General features: G+C 44.2%; 1 protein-coding gene across 5 annotated transcripts; it reads left to right on the top strand.

The window, feature by feature from the left end:
* The first annotated feature begins 8,496 nt into the window (after positions 1 to 8,496).
* LOC142996438 (von Willebrand factor A domain-containing protein 1-like) lies at positions 8,497 to 14,845 on the top strand. Of its 5 annotated transcripts, none has more exons than XM_076147438.1 (6): positions 8,497 to 9,081; positions 11,483 to 12,022; positions 12,403 to 12,699; positions 13,070 to 13,345; positions 13,475 to 13,814; positions 13,918 to 14,845. In XM_076147438.1, the coding sequence occupies exons 1-6, from the start codon at positions 8,991 to 8,993 to the stop codon at positions 13,943 to 13,945; spliced, it is 1,572 nt and encodes a 523-aa protein (XP_076003553.1). In that variant the 5' UTR covers positions 8,497 to 8,990; the 3' UTR covers positions 13,946 to 14,845. The 5 variants fall into 5 exon arrangements, with proteins under 5 accessions (XP_076003553.1, XP_076003554.1, XP_076003555.1 ...); XM_076147439.1 differs by having other exon boundaries at positions 8,499 to 9,081; positions 13,475 to 13,810; XM_076147440.1 differs by having other exon boundaries at positions 8,499 to 9,081; positions 13,475 to 13,837.
* The last annotated feature ends 712 nt before the right edge of the window (positions 14,846 to 15,557 follow it).

The following is a 15,557-nucleotide window of genomic DNA, read 5'->3' as shown; positions in this document are numbered from 1 at the left end:
CAAAAACCTTTCAGCCAGCCAAGAAAAGGGCTCGTGCAACATGCTGGAAAAGAGCAGGAAGGAGATAACGCTGCAAAATTAATAAATAGCACGCAAATTACCCGCCAGGCCTTGTATGGTGTTCTGTTGTAACTCAACATAACGACTTCTGCTTGGAACATTCTGAGCAAACGGGAAGGATTCTGTGTTTTCAGAAGCAAAACTGGACACAGCTGGAAATCCTGCTGACAAATCCAAAGAGAAAACTGCCGAAAATGTGAACATCCACCTTCCGAGCCTACAGCGGATGAAGCATCACTTTAATATTGTAGTTTAGTGCCACAACCACCATAAATGTTACACAGTGCCATCACCATCAATACAGAGTTCCCGGTGTAGCTGTGTCAGCTGTGTTATCCAGCCGCAGCGTCCGGAGCTTTACCCCCGGCTCACATCACCGCCTATGAGCAATGGACTGGAAAGCGGTGACACATTAACGTGCAGGAGCATGCCTTTTGACAAACATGTATTTGATGTTGACTCCTGCTGGCATGAACACGGGGGGGAAAAATGTCTGCACAAAAACAAAAGATAAGAAGGAGAAGAAGAAGAAGCCATATTCACTCTTCTCTGTTTCCCCCTCAGGCTAGTCAGCAAATACAGCAGAAGAGCCAGAGAACCTTTTATCATCAGTGTGTGTGTGTGTGTGTGTGTGTGTGTGTGTGTGTGTGTGTGTGTGTGTGTGTCTGTGTGTGTCTGTGTGTGTGTGTGCGTGTGTGTGTGCGTGTGTGCGCGTGAGTTAGTGCGTGAGTAAGTGCATCGGCTCTGTCAGTACCTCTGCACATCTGACCTTTGTCAATATGGTGCTATCAGTGCACACACATACACACACACCAGCAGAGAGGTAATAATTTAACACACACACACACACGGTTCAGGGTTGGACAACAGAAGAGACAGTGTGGCGAGGTGGCACAAAATGTACTGTGTGTGTGTGTGTGTGTGTGTGTGTTCCTCTCATACAGGACAATATATATTTTTGCATTTTTTTTGAATGGCTGTGCCAGTTGCTGCAGCTTTTCTATTTATAACCCGTTTTAGTTTATTAGTCATCTGGTGTCTTGACTGGAAAGAAGCTGCGACAAAAGCCAAGCAGCACAGTTTGAGTCAAGACACCCAGAGCACGATGTGAGCGCTACAGAGTTCAAAGAGAGGAAGTCGGACACAATGATGGAGGAGCAGAATAACAATGATTCTGACAGGGAGGCGGTGTGCTGGAGACTGAAGGCCTCTACGCTGAGGAGAATCAGGAGAATCAGGACTGTGACAGTGCAGAGTTTCTCAACCTTGGGGTGTGGACCTTCATGTGGCGTTTGGTTAAAATGCAGGTGAGGTGATGCCTGGTCAACTTTGTCAGAATGCAGTGGACTACTGTATATACAACTGTCCTACATTCTGACTACACATACATCTTTGAGGAATCTCCTGCACGAAGCAAACATCCATAAATAAACTCCATTGCTGCAACTCATGTAGGCGGCAGACTCCTCACTTTACCCCGAGGGGCAGATAAAAGACTCACCGGTGACAAAGAAGAGAGAGAGAGAGGGGAAGAGAGAGGGAGAGAGAGCAGGCAACAGGAGCTGATGGATGTCAGAGAGTGAGATAGGGGGTGGGGTGCAAATTAGGAATGAAGCTGACAGGAGTGAACAGACAGGTGGGAGGAACAAGACTATGATCCTCCTATGACTGGATCGTCATGACAACAACATGGATGCAGCACACACACACACACACACCTGGAGAGTCACGCTGAGACAAATCTCCTCAGAATAAGCCAGAGAAAATAACTCCATAACGTCAAATCTCGGATCCGCTTGGATTCAAATCATCGCATAATCATCTGGAAGTGTCACGGCCATGTTCAAGCGCAACTTTCCAATAAAAGCATCACACACACAAGAAACACACACAACAAACGCAACAAACACAAAACAACAAAAAGAATCAGATCTATAAAAAGTAAGAGCTGTTATCTTTTATGTGTGAAAGCTGATAAATGTGTAGTTATAGTTTTTGATTTTCAGCTGCAGCCGTCCTGTGTGTGTGTCCTCTGTGTGTTGCTGCCTCTGGCACATTTACAAACACACTGCCTGACATCTTTCATCCTCCTCGTCCCTCTACCTGTCTCTTTATTGCTTCAGTCAGCACCAGAGCACACACACATCTCTCTTCTTGTGTGTATGTGTGTGTGTGTGTGTAGGTGAGACTTATGTTGTCAATGCAAGGTAGAGACAGCCTGGGGTAATGCTATCACACACACACACACACAGACTAATTTGTGTGACAGGGTGGATTATAGAACACGTTACAAAGCAGGATCAAGGGCAAATTGAAATGGAATCAGCTGGATAATATTATCATGTCGTGATTTACCCAAGGATTTAGTGAAACAAACCTCTGGAGCTTTAGAAAGGCGATTACATCATTACAGGGCTGTGGGGGAAATGAAGTGTGTGAGTGTTCTGTGTATGCTGTATTTGCTTCAATGATTGCCGGAGCAAAGTAAAGGTCCATCAAAACAAACATACACCAGAACAAATCAATACAATGGAACCCTTGGAAACCATTTCCCTTGTTTTCTTCTTCATCCCCTCAGGTCACTGCTGTCAGAATATCTAGAAAGATCGCCGTCGCACTGTAAGCACAGACACAAAAAGACACAATAGAACTGTGTGTGAGGAACACAAAACGCACGTCGCGTTCATTGAAAAAGACTGAAAGGAAAGAACGTGGTGTGTGAAAAAAAGACGGAGGAAATCAAAAGGAGAAGAATGCCTGATGAGACCACAGGGAGTCTCTGTCTGTCACAGCAAACTGAACAGATGTGTGAGACGCAAAAAGCAGCGGCAGCATCAGTGCTTGAGAAAATGTGACGAGCTGCACAAGAGAACGTCTGAATCCTGATGTCTGACTCATATGCATGCAAAATAGCATCCACTCACTGCTGCTGTCGCTCAGATGACTGGGGACATGTTCCATTTATTATCCCTGTTTACATGTAGGACACTTGGGCACATCCACTCACTCACTGCTCCCTGCTGCATGTAGCCGGCTCATATCACTGAAAGGCCTCAGGATATCGACTGCGGGATCAGAAATTGCCAGAAAAACATCACAAAAACTCTGATTGTGTGTAATGGAGTGATTTATGTGTTTATATGTGATATTTGCACCTTAAGTAATCTGCTCTATATTGTCCTGGACCACCTTGTTTAGCCTGAATGAGCTTAGGCTGATTCAGTTCATCATAGTCAGACTATTGCTGTGCATGTAAACATAATGAGTTCTAATTTTCCTCCTCAGATTCTGCATATTGGTCCACTATTTGGCAAGTAAACTGTATAATGTTGAAGGGGGAGAAGTCAGAGAAAGTGACCTCTATAACTGCAGGCTTGAAATCTAATGCTGCCAATTTGTTAAAGCAAAAGCAGTCAGAGTGGATACAGTGGTGTTTTGCGGTTTTCAGCCATGTAACTGTTGCCATGTCATTGACTGTAACTTTGTTTCCGACTTTGACAGCTGTTTGGCAGAGCCGTGACCCTTCACTGCTCGATTCTCAGCGCTCTCTGCATCACTATGGTATTTTGTTTGTCAAATGCTTCTATGACGTGATGATTATATTGCCTACAGCTGAGAGGCAGACTGCAGTGATGATGTCGTCTAATCCTGGAGCTGTACCATACGGTGAATCATAAAAAAACAAAACAACTCCTATCTGAAATTCTAGCTGTTTCCTGGCCCCCCCACTGTGCTCGCCCATCCTGACAGAGCAGCCGACAGTGTGAGGATCACGTTTCGATTCATCCCGCGCCTTCAACACCATTCAGCCACTTCTGATACAGGTACAGGCAGACACATCCACCGGGATCTGGATTAATGACCGACAGGCCACAGTGTGAGCACAGCAGGGGGTCTGCCTCGTCTCTGTTCCTGCTCATGCTGCACACCTCAGACTCACACTTGCAAAAGATCTCTGATGACTCTGATGGAGAGAATCAGAGACTTTGTAGGATGCGTGTGGGAGGAACCAAGCCCTCCTCCTACATGGGGGTGGACTTTAGGACTGTGACTGATCCACACCCACAAGAGCCTGACTGTTGATGTGGCCAGCTGGACCCCAGGCTCTCTCCAGAAAAGGATCTGACTCTATCTGACTCTATCTCTCTTCTGAAGATGCTTTAATGTGCAGGGAGAGGCTGGATGTCTTTTATTACTCTGTGCCGCAGAATGCTGGGTGAACAGCGTCAGAGCAGATTAGGAAAACTCATTCAGGAAGAGAGGACAATAAGCAAACTGTTTTACATAATGGAGATCTATCCTGCACACCTGCATCATCGCTACATTACTTCATAAAGCAGCCGGCACTTTCAGCAATGAACTCACCCAGCTCTGCTGCAGCAAAGGTGCACAATGGGAAGCCTCTAATCTAATCTAATTTAATTAAATCTAATTAAATCTAATCTAATCTAATCTAATCTAATCTAATCTAATCTAATCTAATCTAGTTGTATCTAATCTCTTTTCCATCACAATACAGGGATTATCTGTGTTTGTAGAGATTTTCTGTTTACAAGGGAAGGAAAAGTAGAGTCTATATAATTTTTATGTTGTTATTTAGATATATTACCTGGTATTCCAAACAAACCGTCTTTATTGAGGTCAAATTATGACTAAACCCCTCACAGGACGTGGAATCTCTTCTTCATTTCTTATTTATGCTTAAACGCTGTTGGTCTCTCCATTTGTGACAAAGACCTCAGAGACCGATGGCCCTTCACACACAGCACATGTGATCAGCATGCAGGATCTGTCTATTGATCCTTTGCTGGGCCTGAAACATTCAAAATTGACTGAATTGATCAGTCCCAGGTCACGGTGGGTCACACATGTTGTTATTCTGCCATCGCCTTTCTTACCTGTCACTTCCTGTTCAATGTTCTGAACAAAAGCTGAACGTGTTCATGCATGTGTGCGCACAGGAAATGCGGTAAATGACGGTAACATGTGTTTGTGGGATTGTTACCCAATCCGTCACTTTCACAATACATGGCAAATAAATTCCTCTCGCCCTCTCAACTGGAGCCTGTAAGTTTCACGGATGAACAGCCTGAAGATGATGGAAAAACCCTTTGGGCAAAAACAAAACAATTTTGTATTTTCATCAATGTGAAATCAGTCAAATGATTTAAATATTAACTACAGTTCCTCACACCTATCCAGCATTACTGCACTGAGGTGACGTCCAGGCTCTGTTGCTTTCAAACCATTTCCATGCATCAGTATCAGTACACAGTCCACTTATAGTGAGTTGAAAAGTTGCCTGTCTCAGATCATCCATCCCTCAAAGTGACACTCACCTGATTTTATTGTCAGTTTTGTTATCTTTGCTGTTGTTAGTGTTGACAGCTTGTGCATGACAGATGTAGCTTGCGTTAGCGCCTGGCAACTACATCACTTTGACAAGAAATAAAAGTCATCTGGATGGTTAAGGCTGAAGGATTACATCACTCAACCTCATTTCTGTAAATAGAAGACCATCCTGGAAAGTGGGAGAACGCAGTCCGAAATCCACATCACAAACATCTTTAGATACAGATACAAACAGCAGCCTGTATTACCCTTTTTTGTGAGGGTTAACAGGAAAGTGGGCTCAGATTGATGCCCTGTTTCCATTGCTAAAGAGCTGCATTGCGTAACACAGCAACACAGTGCCACACTTGCCGCAGATCTAACATGTCATTGAATGCAAAACATCTATTTCTTAGTAAAATTGACGCTTTGTAACATAAAAAAAACACCTATACAGCCATTGTGTCGAGCGTCACGTTCGCGCTGTGAAAGGTCACAGCAAAGGTCACCAGTGGCACAACACTTCACTGTGTTGGCCCACACTTCTCTGCAATTTTACCCTGCCAGCTGATTTTTTTTCCCCCTGAGCTCGGCCTCATTTTCCAGGTCTTGCGTCAGAGGAGAGCTACTTAGTCTTGGCCTCTCTACAGTTTTGACCTCTGTTTCTCTATGTACTCCTCCAGCTGTCTCTATTAAAGTCAGCTTTCTGTAAATCCCTCTTTCTCCCGACCTCTCCGTCTCATATCGTTTCCCAAAAAGCCTTTTTTTTCTTTGCAACCGTTCCATATTTTACTAGTTGCTGACAGACATCAAAGTCACTCAAAGTCAACCACTGAACTTCAGATGCTGTATTCCTGTAGAGTGATGGGATTGCAGTAACTGGAAAAATGCCCTCAGCCCTCAGATGCATCCAGAACTGCATTCATAGAGTGATTCTCTGTGTTTTATGAGGCAGTTGAGGGTTACTGCTCTCTAAACTCACCCTGAAGAGCTTTATTTGTTGGCACGGGCTCATTTCAGGACTACCGTGATCGCACACGCTGATGTGTGACATTATGTTTCAGTGTGGACACTTAGATTGGATTGAGTTTTGTTTGTGTCTGTGCTCTGCTTGGCTTCAGCTGTTGCCTCACACTTTAGCAGCCGCACATCAGTCAAGGTTAAAGTGATGATACAGTATAACTGCTCTTGATTTAATCCTTGTGAGCAACAACCAAACGTGGATTTGGTTAACTCAATATTATCATATAATATAATGACTTTGATGAATCTAACAAGTGAAGTTTGTCAGGCTGTATCTGATTATTTCAGCTTGTTTCCAATACAAATCAGTGTTTATTATGTGGAAAATACATAAATATCTCACAGGATTACAAGCATACACAGCATTCACATATCAAATTGTTTCTACACACTCACACACACACATACTGTAAGTACAAACAGGAAGGCCTTTGCCCACCTCTGGGGACTCAAGGGAAATTCCAGGTTTCCGTTGTTCCCGGCGTTCCTGCAGGTCGCGACATGTAGCAGACAGGCCGAAGGAAGCAGCGCCATCCAGCTCATGTCCTTTGAACCAATCGCCTCTGATCAATACCTGTAAGTGCTCTGAATTTGATGTGTTCCTTAAATTTTCAGGTTCAAAGTCTTCCTGGCTCAAGACCCATTTTAAAAGAACATATTGATAATAAAAATGCTTTAATACATAGACATGGCTATCATTTGATTCTTCTTCTGTGGTCAATATTGTTGTACCACTGAGTGGCTGTGATAATAAATCCTCTTCTAATTTGTGCTGCAGGGGCGGAGAGCTGACAGCACATTCATCTGGAAGTTAATCAGCAGGAAAGGCAAAGCTCATCAACATGGCTGATAAAATGCTTTTTAATCGCACGACTCCTTTCTTTACGCACAACCAGAACATCACACTGAACACGGGGAAGAACACAGCTGGGAGCTTTTAATCCCACACATCTTCACGCTGCAAGCAGAGAAGGAATTGATTTTGATTGCACATTCTTCCTGTAGTTTAATTGAGATGGGAACATGACCACATGCAGAATTACTCAAACACACACGAGGCAGGGTGCTGTAGCAGGAGTTACATGTGTGTGTGTGTGTGTGTGTGTAGAAAGGAAATAGTTTTGAATGCAGGCAGTGGCCTTTAGAGCGCCACAGTCATAGAGAGTGATAATGAGGACAAAGACACAGATCACTTTAGAAGGCAGAGAAAATGTCAAACAGATGTGACCTATTGGGTTTGACTTATTGTTATCTGTGTTTCTCACTTAGTGTAGAAACATTCTCCAGTCTTAATTAGAGAATGTCAATATCTGACATCTTTATCTGCCATCCAGAGCTGTTACATCGCTCACTTACGAGCATTCATAGAGCACAAGTATACCATAAATCACTAAATACGTTATTGTACGCAACTCCTTATATCACGGTTTAATCGATTCTTCCTTGTCCCTATCAGGCTTCATTGGGATTAGTTTTTATTAAATCCTGCTGACATGCAAACACATCAACCTACATGGATGTATACAAAACCTTCCCAGTGGAGGTAATAATAAAGAGCCAAAATTCCCAAACTAGAAGGTGTGTCCGACCTCAGAATGAGAGTGAACCTGCAGACAGATTCCCTCTCTCTCAGCAGGAACAGAAGGGATTCCTGTTGTGTCGCTACATTGTCTTCACATTCAAGACACACACACACACAAGTCTGGTATGTAAGCAAAAGTCCCCATGGATCACATATCAAAAGGCAAAGTAGCCACGGTGGATGCAGTGTATAACATTAGGATTCTACCAGTCTGCCTCCTCCAGTCTGAGACTCTGACACAATCAAACACATTGTCACATTTGGACCCAAATTCTCATTAGTCACATGATTTTTCTCTCAAGTAACAGAGACCAGGTCTTGGCACATGCAGGGGCACTTTGATCTCAAGAGGGAGTACAGTGCCCTCATTTTGTGTGTGTGTGTGTGTGTTTGCTTGTGTGTGTGTGTGCTTAGATAGCAGAGAGAGAGAGAGAGAGAGAGAGAGATCTTTCTGATTAGTAGCAGCTCTGGTATTTGCTGAGCCTGTCCCAAACTGGAGTGCATTAATCATTATGTGGTCACAGGTGTGGATAGAGACATTTATTTAATTTTGAATAAATGCTCAAGTTTCACGCATTGGCTAGTAAGTGTGTGTATGTGTGTGTATGTGTTTCTAAAAGCAGAAGGTCCCATTAAAGTCCAGCAAAAACAAAAAGTGAATTTAGTTCCTGCTTGACTCAGCTGCAGGAGGAGGAGTAATCTGGACTGGAGACTGGACTGGACTGAGTGTCGTGTAATGACACAGCAGAGAAGTAGACTTCTATAGAAGGAGGGAAAGGAAGGAAGCAAGTGCACCGGCGGAGGGATTAGGAAGAGTGAAGTTTGGGATTACGGAGGGAAAGTTAGGAGGAGCAGAGGAGAAAAAGTCCACTGAGGAGGCGACATGTTGAGGAGGTTGTTTTGATTTGTGTGATGGGACCTTCGTCGCTCCACCTGTGCGCGCCGCTTCCGGTTATTTAGCTCGTTTGGATGCCGACGCGCGCGAGCTGAGAGGATGCATTTGTTCTTCTTCTTCGGCGTTTTTCTCTGTTCAACGCTGCAGCGGAGCGACAGTGACGCGCAGATCGGTGACACACCTGGCACAGGTGAGCGACACACACACACACACACACACACACAGTACAGAACTATAATTTACACACACACACACACACACAGTACAGAACTATAACTTACACACTGTGGAGGAACAGCACAAACATTACAATAACAATAATAATGATAATAATAATTAATAATAATAATAGTTTGCACTTAAAGTCACAAAACGTCTCTGTTTTTTATAAACGTGTCTGGTTGTTGCGGTGTGTAAAGGTCAAAAAGTGTAAAAATCATGTCAACTGCCAGTGACATTTAAATGAAAACATTTCCACTGGGTTCTGCTGGGACAAGCTCACACACACTCACACACACACATTGAGTTGTCAAAGGAAAACTAATGCTAAAGAGTTTTCCATTACACTATATTTCATCCAGTGTGTGTAATGGTTACAGTTTAAATGATGTGGCTGTTATTTATATTATAATAATATAGTCATCCCATTGAAGAGTAAATATTCTTTATGTTCACGTCTCCTCACTGGATTGATGTTTACAGTCAGTCTGAGCCGTTGTGTCTTTAAAAAGGTGCAGCTGGCAAAGAACACGGAGGAAGTGACAGTAAACTGAACCATAAAGTAGTTTTCATGACTTTCCTATGGAGCAATTTGTCACCATAACTGTGGAAAATGGGGCATAATCTCCAAATCATGACATCATTTCATATTAGTGCACCTGGACCTCACAAGACAAGCAAAGCATGGACACACACAGTATGTAAGTCAGCGGGAGAACGCAGTCTATCTATCTATCTATCTATCTATCTATCTATCTATATATCTATGTCAGATTTAAAAGGAAGAAACAGTAATATTAGTACTGCTGTTTATTGGTTATTATTCATGTTACAGAAAATAAACAGTGCAGGTGAATGTTGGTCCTTTTTAATTAAAAGCAAATATTTCAACCAATTAGTTGTCATCTGAGATGCAGAGGAATCCTGCATGGAATGTATGGAATGTTTATGGTTTCACGTTTCTGCAGTAAATCCGTAAATTCATTGAATGGCAACAGAAGAACGTACAGTAACATACATGTGTGTGAAAGAAATTGAGATGCAGTTTTTGTAGTTTTCAGAGGCACGGAGACAACGCCACTGAAGTGACAGACGCTCAGTTATACTCTCTCTCTCTCTCTCTCTTTCTCTCTCTCTCTCTCTCTCTCTCTCTCCCTCTCTCTCTCTGGCATACGCTCCTATAACATGATCATATCTCCTGACAGCGACAAAGGCAAAACCTTTCCTCTGAGGAATGCAGAGACGGCATTCCTCAGCCTCTCCATCAACAGCTCTTATCTCGCCATCTTTCCCCTCTTTTCCTTCGTTGTGCATCTGTGCATTTCTTGCTCCGCCCTCACAGCCTCCTCCATCTGTCACCCTACATTTCACTTTCTTCAAGCTTGTGCCTTTTTCTCCTTACAGTAACCCCGACCCCACCCACCCACCTCTAAGCTCTCAGATCAGATGGCTGACGCCTCCTGGTCTGATTGCCTTGTTCTCCCTCATTTCCTTCCCTCCCTGTTTATTTTCCCCACTGCTTTATTTTCTGCCTCCCTATAAAAGTTTAATGATTATGACGCACTGTTGCAAGGAAATCGAGGGTGTGTTCCTGCAGGAGAGGAGCTGCAGATGGAAAAGAGAGAGAAGTGTCAAAAAGTCACACAACAAGCAAACTGATAGCCATTGTTGAGGTTAATCTTATGTCATACATGCTCCATGATGTCATATAGTGATGTAGTGGCTGATATGAAGGATTCCATATGTGCTTATGCAGGTAGAGAACCAAATAGGAGGTCATCCCATCTTCCTCTTCATAAACCAACTTGCTTTTTAATCATCTAAGCTTATCTTCAATGATAAATCGAAACCCGTGACACATTTCTTGCATTATCTGTCATAAATATTCTGCGGCGGCTCCATTATTTACCCAATCACAACCCGTAAATCTTTGCCGATGTTTTGATGCAACGTGTCCTCATCATTACAGTTATCCTTGACAGATGAGGCTTCATTTTGCCCTCCATCCTGCGTGTTAATGCTCCTCCAAGGACTCTCACAGCCTCTATGACATTAATGAGATTTTTCTCACCGGCGCTCTGTGGAGAGGAGGACATTTCACATCATGAGTGTCTCTATTTGTTACTATGAGGGATGAGACGTGATTTGGTCCAGGAGGGATGATTTGTCACCGACTAGTTCATGGTGTCACTGTGAATGCAGCTTAACCACCTAAGAAGACGCCACGTTTGATGGAAAGACTTTGTTAACCACTAATTAAGAGCTTCTTCTTTTGAGCTCCATGACAAAGTCTGAATCAGGGCATAAACGAAGAAATTTAAGGGGAAAATAAGACACCTGCTGATAAAAATGTCCTCTTTTCTTCTCTCCAGTGTTGAACTGCTGTGAAGGGGACATCCTGCTCTTGCTGGACTCTTCAGGAAGTGTGGCAAACTACGAGTTCTCACGCCTGCTGCCCTTCCTTGCCGAGCTGCTGCGTCCCTTCTCTCTAGGCCGCGGCCACGTCAGAGTGGGCTTGCTGCAGGTGGGCACCCGTCCTAACCTGGAGTTTGGCCTGAATGAACACAGCAGTCAGAGTGCCCTGCAGGAAGCCCTGCGGAGCACCAGGCAGCTGCACGGAGACACCAACACGGAGGCGGCGCTCGCGGTGGCCCGGCGGCTCCTTGCTGGGGCGGGGGCGGAGGTGCCGAGGATCCTCCTGTGGCTGACGGATGGCGTGCAGCCCGGAGACGTGGACGGGCCCATGGCGGAGCTTAAAGCACAGGGCGTGTCTGTGTTGGTGGTTTCTACGGGACATGGAAACTACCAGGTGCTGCAGCGAGCTGTGACGCCTCCTGTCGCTGACCACCTCTACTTTGTTGACATAGATGACATCAGCATCATCACAGAGGACCTGAGGGATGCCATTATTGGTGTGTTTGACTGTGTGTGTTTGTTGGAAGTTAAGTACTGAATCATGACAGCAGGGCGCAGCTGTCAGGGTCAAATAGGCTCACAAACAATCCAAGGATTTGCCCTTTTGACTTTGATCCATCGAATCGACTTCACAGTGCCTGAACACCACTGAGCTGGACCGGGCCACCATATTGCTGAACAAATTGATTATTTTTTCAAAAATCAAGTAGTCGATCATGATTGATTAATGTTGCAAGCACTACAGCAGAGCAGATGTTAGGCTGAACACTGAGCTGAAGTAGTTTTAGACAGAGAATGTGAACGTTGCCTTTGTGCGAGCTTTCACTGTTTCATTGCCTCTCTTTCTTTCCGCTGCTCTTGTTTTCTTCCTCTACAGACATAATTCGTGCAGAGAGGCTACGTGTAGTTCATTTGTCTTCCCACGATGCTGTGCTGCAGTGGCGCCCCGTCTTGAGTGCAGACAGCGGTTTCTATGAGCTGCAGTATAGCTGCGTGCCGAGCTCTGGGGTCGACTGCGGTGAGGGGCGGCAACACAGGCGAACTCTGCCAGGAGACTCCAGCTGGGCCGAGCTGAAGAACCTGCAGCCGGAAACCACGTACAGCGCCACCCTCAGGCCAGAGTCCAACCAGGAGCTGTTTAGCGCGCTCTCCGTCACCTTCACCACACATCCTGGTGAGGGGGGGACAAACTAGACGCCTATTGAAATACAGTTTGTAACATCATCCTGCAGATTCCAGTGTTTGAGTGAAACTTTGTCACTTTTCCAGGAGATTTTATGCACAGTGTGGATTAAGGACACAGCTGGAGCGTTGCTGCTGTCTTTCCAAAAACATATCCATGCCTTTGGGAAGGGGTGTATTGCTATAGAATGGACTACCAGCTGTACATCTGCTCATGTTTCAATATTTAAGTTGTAATCACTACCAAAATATGCAATCCTTGATTTGTCCTGCGGGTGCTGTATCTCTGTGGTTGGGATTTGCTCCTTCTTTGTCATTATCACACATTTTAACTTGTTGACATCATCTTCACCTCCCCACAGATGTTTTAAGCCCAGCGGTGGTCTCAGTGTCCGACTCTGGACCCCATCAGCTGCGTGTCAGCTGGGGCCCCCTGCAGCCAGCTCGCGTCCAGAGTTACAGGGTGGAGTACGGCGCCATTCCCAGTGGGCCCGTCTCCACCGTGGCACTGCACAGTCATCAGAACTCCACATTACTCAGTGGCCTGCAGCCAGACACTCAGTACCTGATCACAGTCGGCGCCCTGCATGCCAGCGGCAGAGAGACGGCCATGTCTGTGAGAGCGTGCACTCAGCAGGGTATGCGTCTGGATTTGTGCTGAGCTGACATGTTGTGTGTGTGTGTCTGTGTGTGTATGGAATTTGAAATCTGACCTTTAGATATCGTCTTTTTCTTGTTATGTTCTCCATATTTTTCCATCATATCAGCAATATCCCCATCATTTCTTCCCATGTTTGTCGATGGCTCCCCTGCAGCGGCACTTCCTGCTCTGGCTGACCTTCAGCTGACCCCCACGGATCTGCACGGTGTGCAGGCAGAGTGGTCAGGCCATGGAGAGGGCCTGAGAGGATACTGGGTCAGCTGGGAGCCAGAAATCTCCAGCACGTCGTCCTCAAAGCCCTCCGCCTCCTCCGCGTACCTGCCCGCTAACTTGCTGTCCATGCAGCTCACACAACTCGTCCCTGACAGCCGCGTGTGTGTGTCCCCAGTCTACAGCTCGGGCCGGGGAGAGGGGCTGTGCTGCACAGTGGAGCGGCACACAGGCAGGTGGAGCTGAATAGAAGTCTCAGGTTTGGTCTCCAGTGTGAATTATGTTAACACACGTCAGGTTTGGTTTATTTGACTGAACTCTCTTTCCTTTCTCTAACAGATTCCAGCCTGTGGGATTAACAGCGTGACTCCGCAGCAATCAGTCAGCTGCTGCAAATAGAAATGATCTGCAAGGGCATCTTAACTACCAGCTTGGTGCATTAGTTCAAAAATAATGATATGATAGGAATGTAATTGCTTTATCAGCTGTTATAACTTTATTTATTCACATGAACAACAGCCTGAGTTGGAAAAATGTAAATATACACACAACAAGGTCACCTAAATATTATATAAATAGATGTTTTTAAAGTGAAATGGAACACATTGTAGTTTTACACAACGGGGACCTGGTAGGGCCCAGAAAGGTCACTGTCTTTTCTTCTTCTATGGTAAAATATAAGACATACTGAGCCATTTCACAGCCTATAACTCGCTAGAATAGAAAATAAAAAGTGGCATCAGCGGTGCTAATGTGTTCTGTATTTTGTGTCATGGATTATTTACTGTTATCTATGACCACAGTACTATCTTTCAACATAAAGGAACATTGATTTTACAATTTGACACATAACACCCAGCCCTGGTTCCAGTCTTTTATGATGAAGAGGGAGGAGTTTCGAGTTTTTTCCTGGCAGCCATTGGAGGAAAGAAATTGGATACGAAAAGACGTAATGCATCAAACAAAAGTAACTTGGTAATAAATCATAAACAGCCTCGATCCTTCTCAGTCTTCTATGAGCTTTCATGTGAGTTCATGTGCTGAAGACTGTGACCTCAGATTAACTCTTGCACAGACTGTGAGTATGTGTTGAATGCTTTGCAGCTGTATTTCGCTTCATTTGCTACTGATTTCTTGTTCTAAATTCTGCCGTTTCTCCAATGAAAACATTTCTACAAGATATTTGTCTTTTATAAATATGCACAGTGTTTATTCATAGCTCTTATGTTGTCTCACTGGAAATCAATAAAGTTTCAAAAATGTAATTCTAACTGTGTAATAGGATTGCAAGCATTGTCCATCTCTTGATTTATACGATTGTTAATAGCACCATCTTGTGGCTGCTGATAATTAACAACATAAAGGAAGACGTTGATAAGCTTCCCCTCATCCTCTCTGTCTCTTAATCCCTAACATTTCACCCACACACACACAAATCTACCAACAGATAAAATGGCAGCTGGACAACAACTGAAACAAGTCCTTGAATCCTCCGAACCGTCTCTCTCTCCTCCCTTCAGCCTCTCCTGCTCTACATTATATGGGTTTAGACTTCCATTGCACTTCAATTTTACCCAGGTATAGATCTACCTAGGTATAGATCACACCTATACTTGACTTTGTGTTGCTGACTGTCTGCATAGATGGACATTCATCATGTAAAATGTACAGTCTGTATGTTTGTTTACTTGCTGCATGTACTTGATGTTTTAGCTTTTAAGAAACATTCTAAGAGCAAATTCATTACTCTCAAAATGCAAGAAGTTATTCAATCAGCTCCACCTACTAAGGTCTGATAGGATAAAACAACACATTTCTTGTTGGAAATGTTTTACAGAATCTGGCACTGAACAACAAAACATATGTCGACAGAAGAATGACCTTAGTTGTTTATTTGCTAAAACCCCACATCGACAAACAGGCTTCTGCTTGTGATGACGTAGAGAATCAGACATTTTTAACAAGGCAAACTGATTAAT

This window comes from Genypterus blacodes, unplaced genomic scaffold (assembly GCF_046128005.1).
Source record: "Genypterus blacodes isolate CSIRO-AG114 ecotype Tasmania unplaced genomic scaffold, CSIRO-AGI_Gbla_v1 ptg000037l_1, whole genome shotgun sequence".
In the NCBI taxonomy this organism is placed as follows: Eukaryota; Metazoa; Chordata; class Actinopteri; order Ophidiiformes; family Ophidiidae; genus Genypterus; species Genypterus blacodes.
The sequence above is the reverse complement of the archived record's forward strand: the minus strand, read 5'-3'. Positions and strand labels throughout refer to the sequence as shown.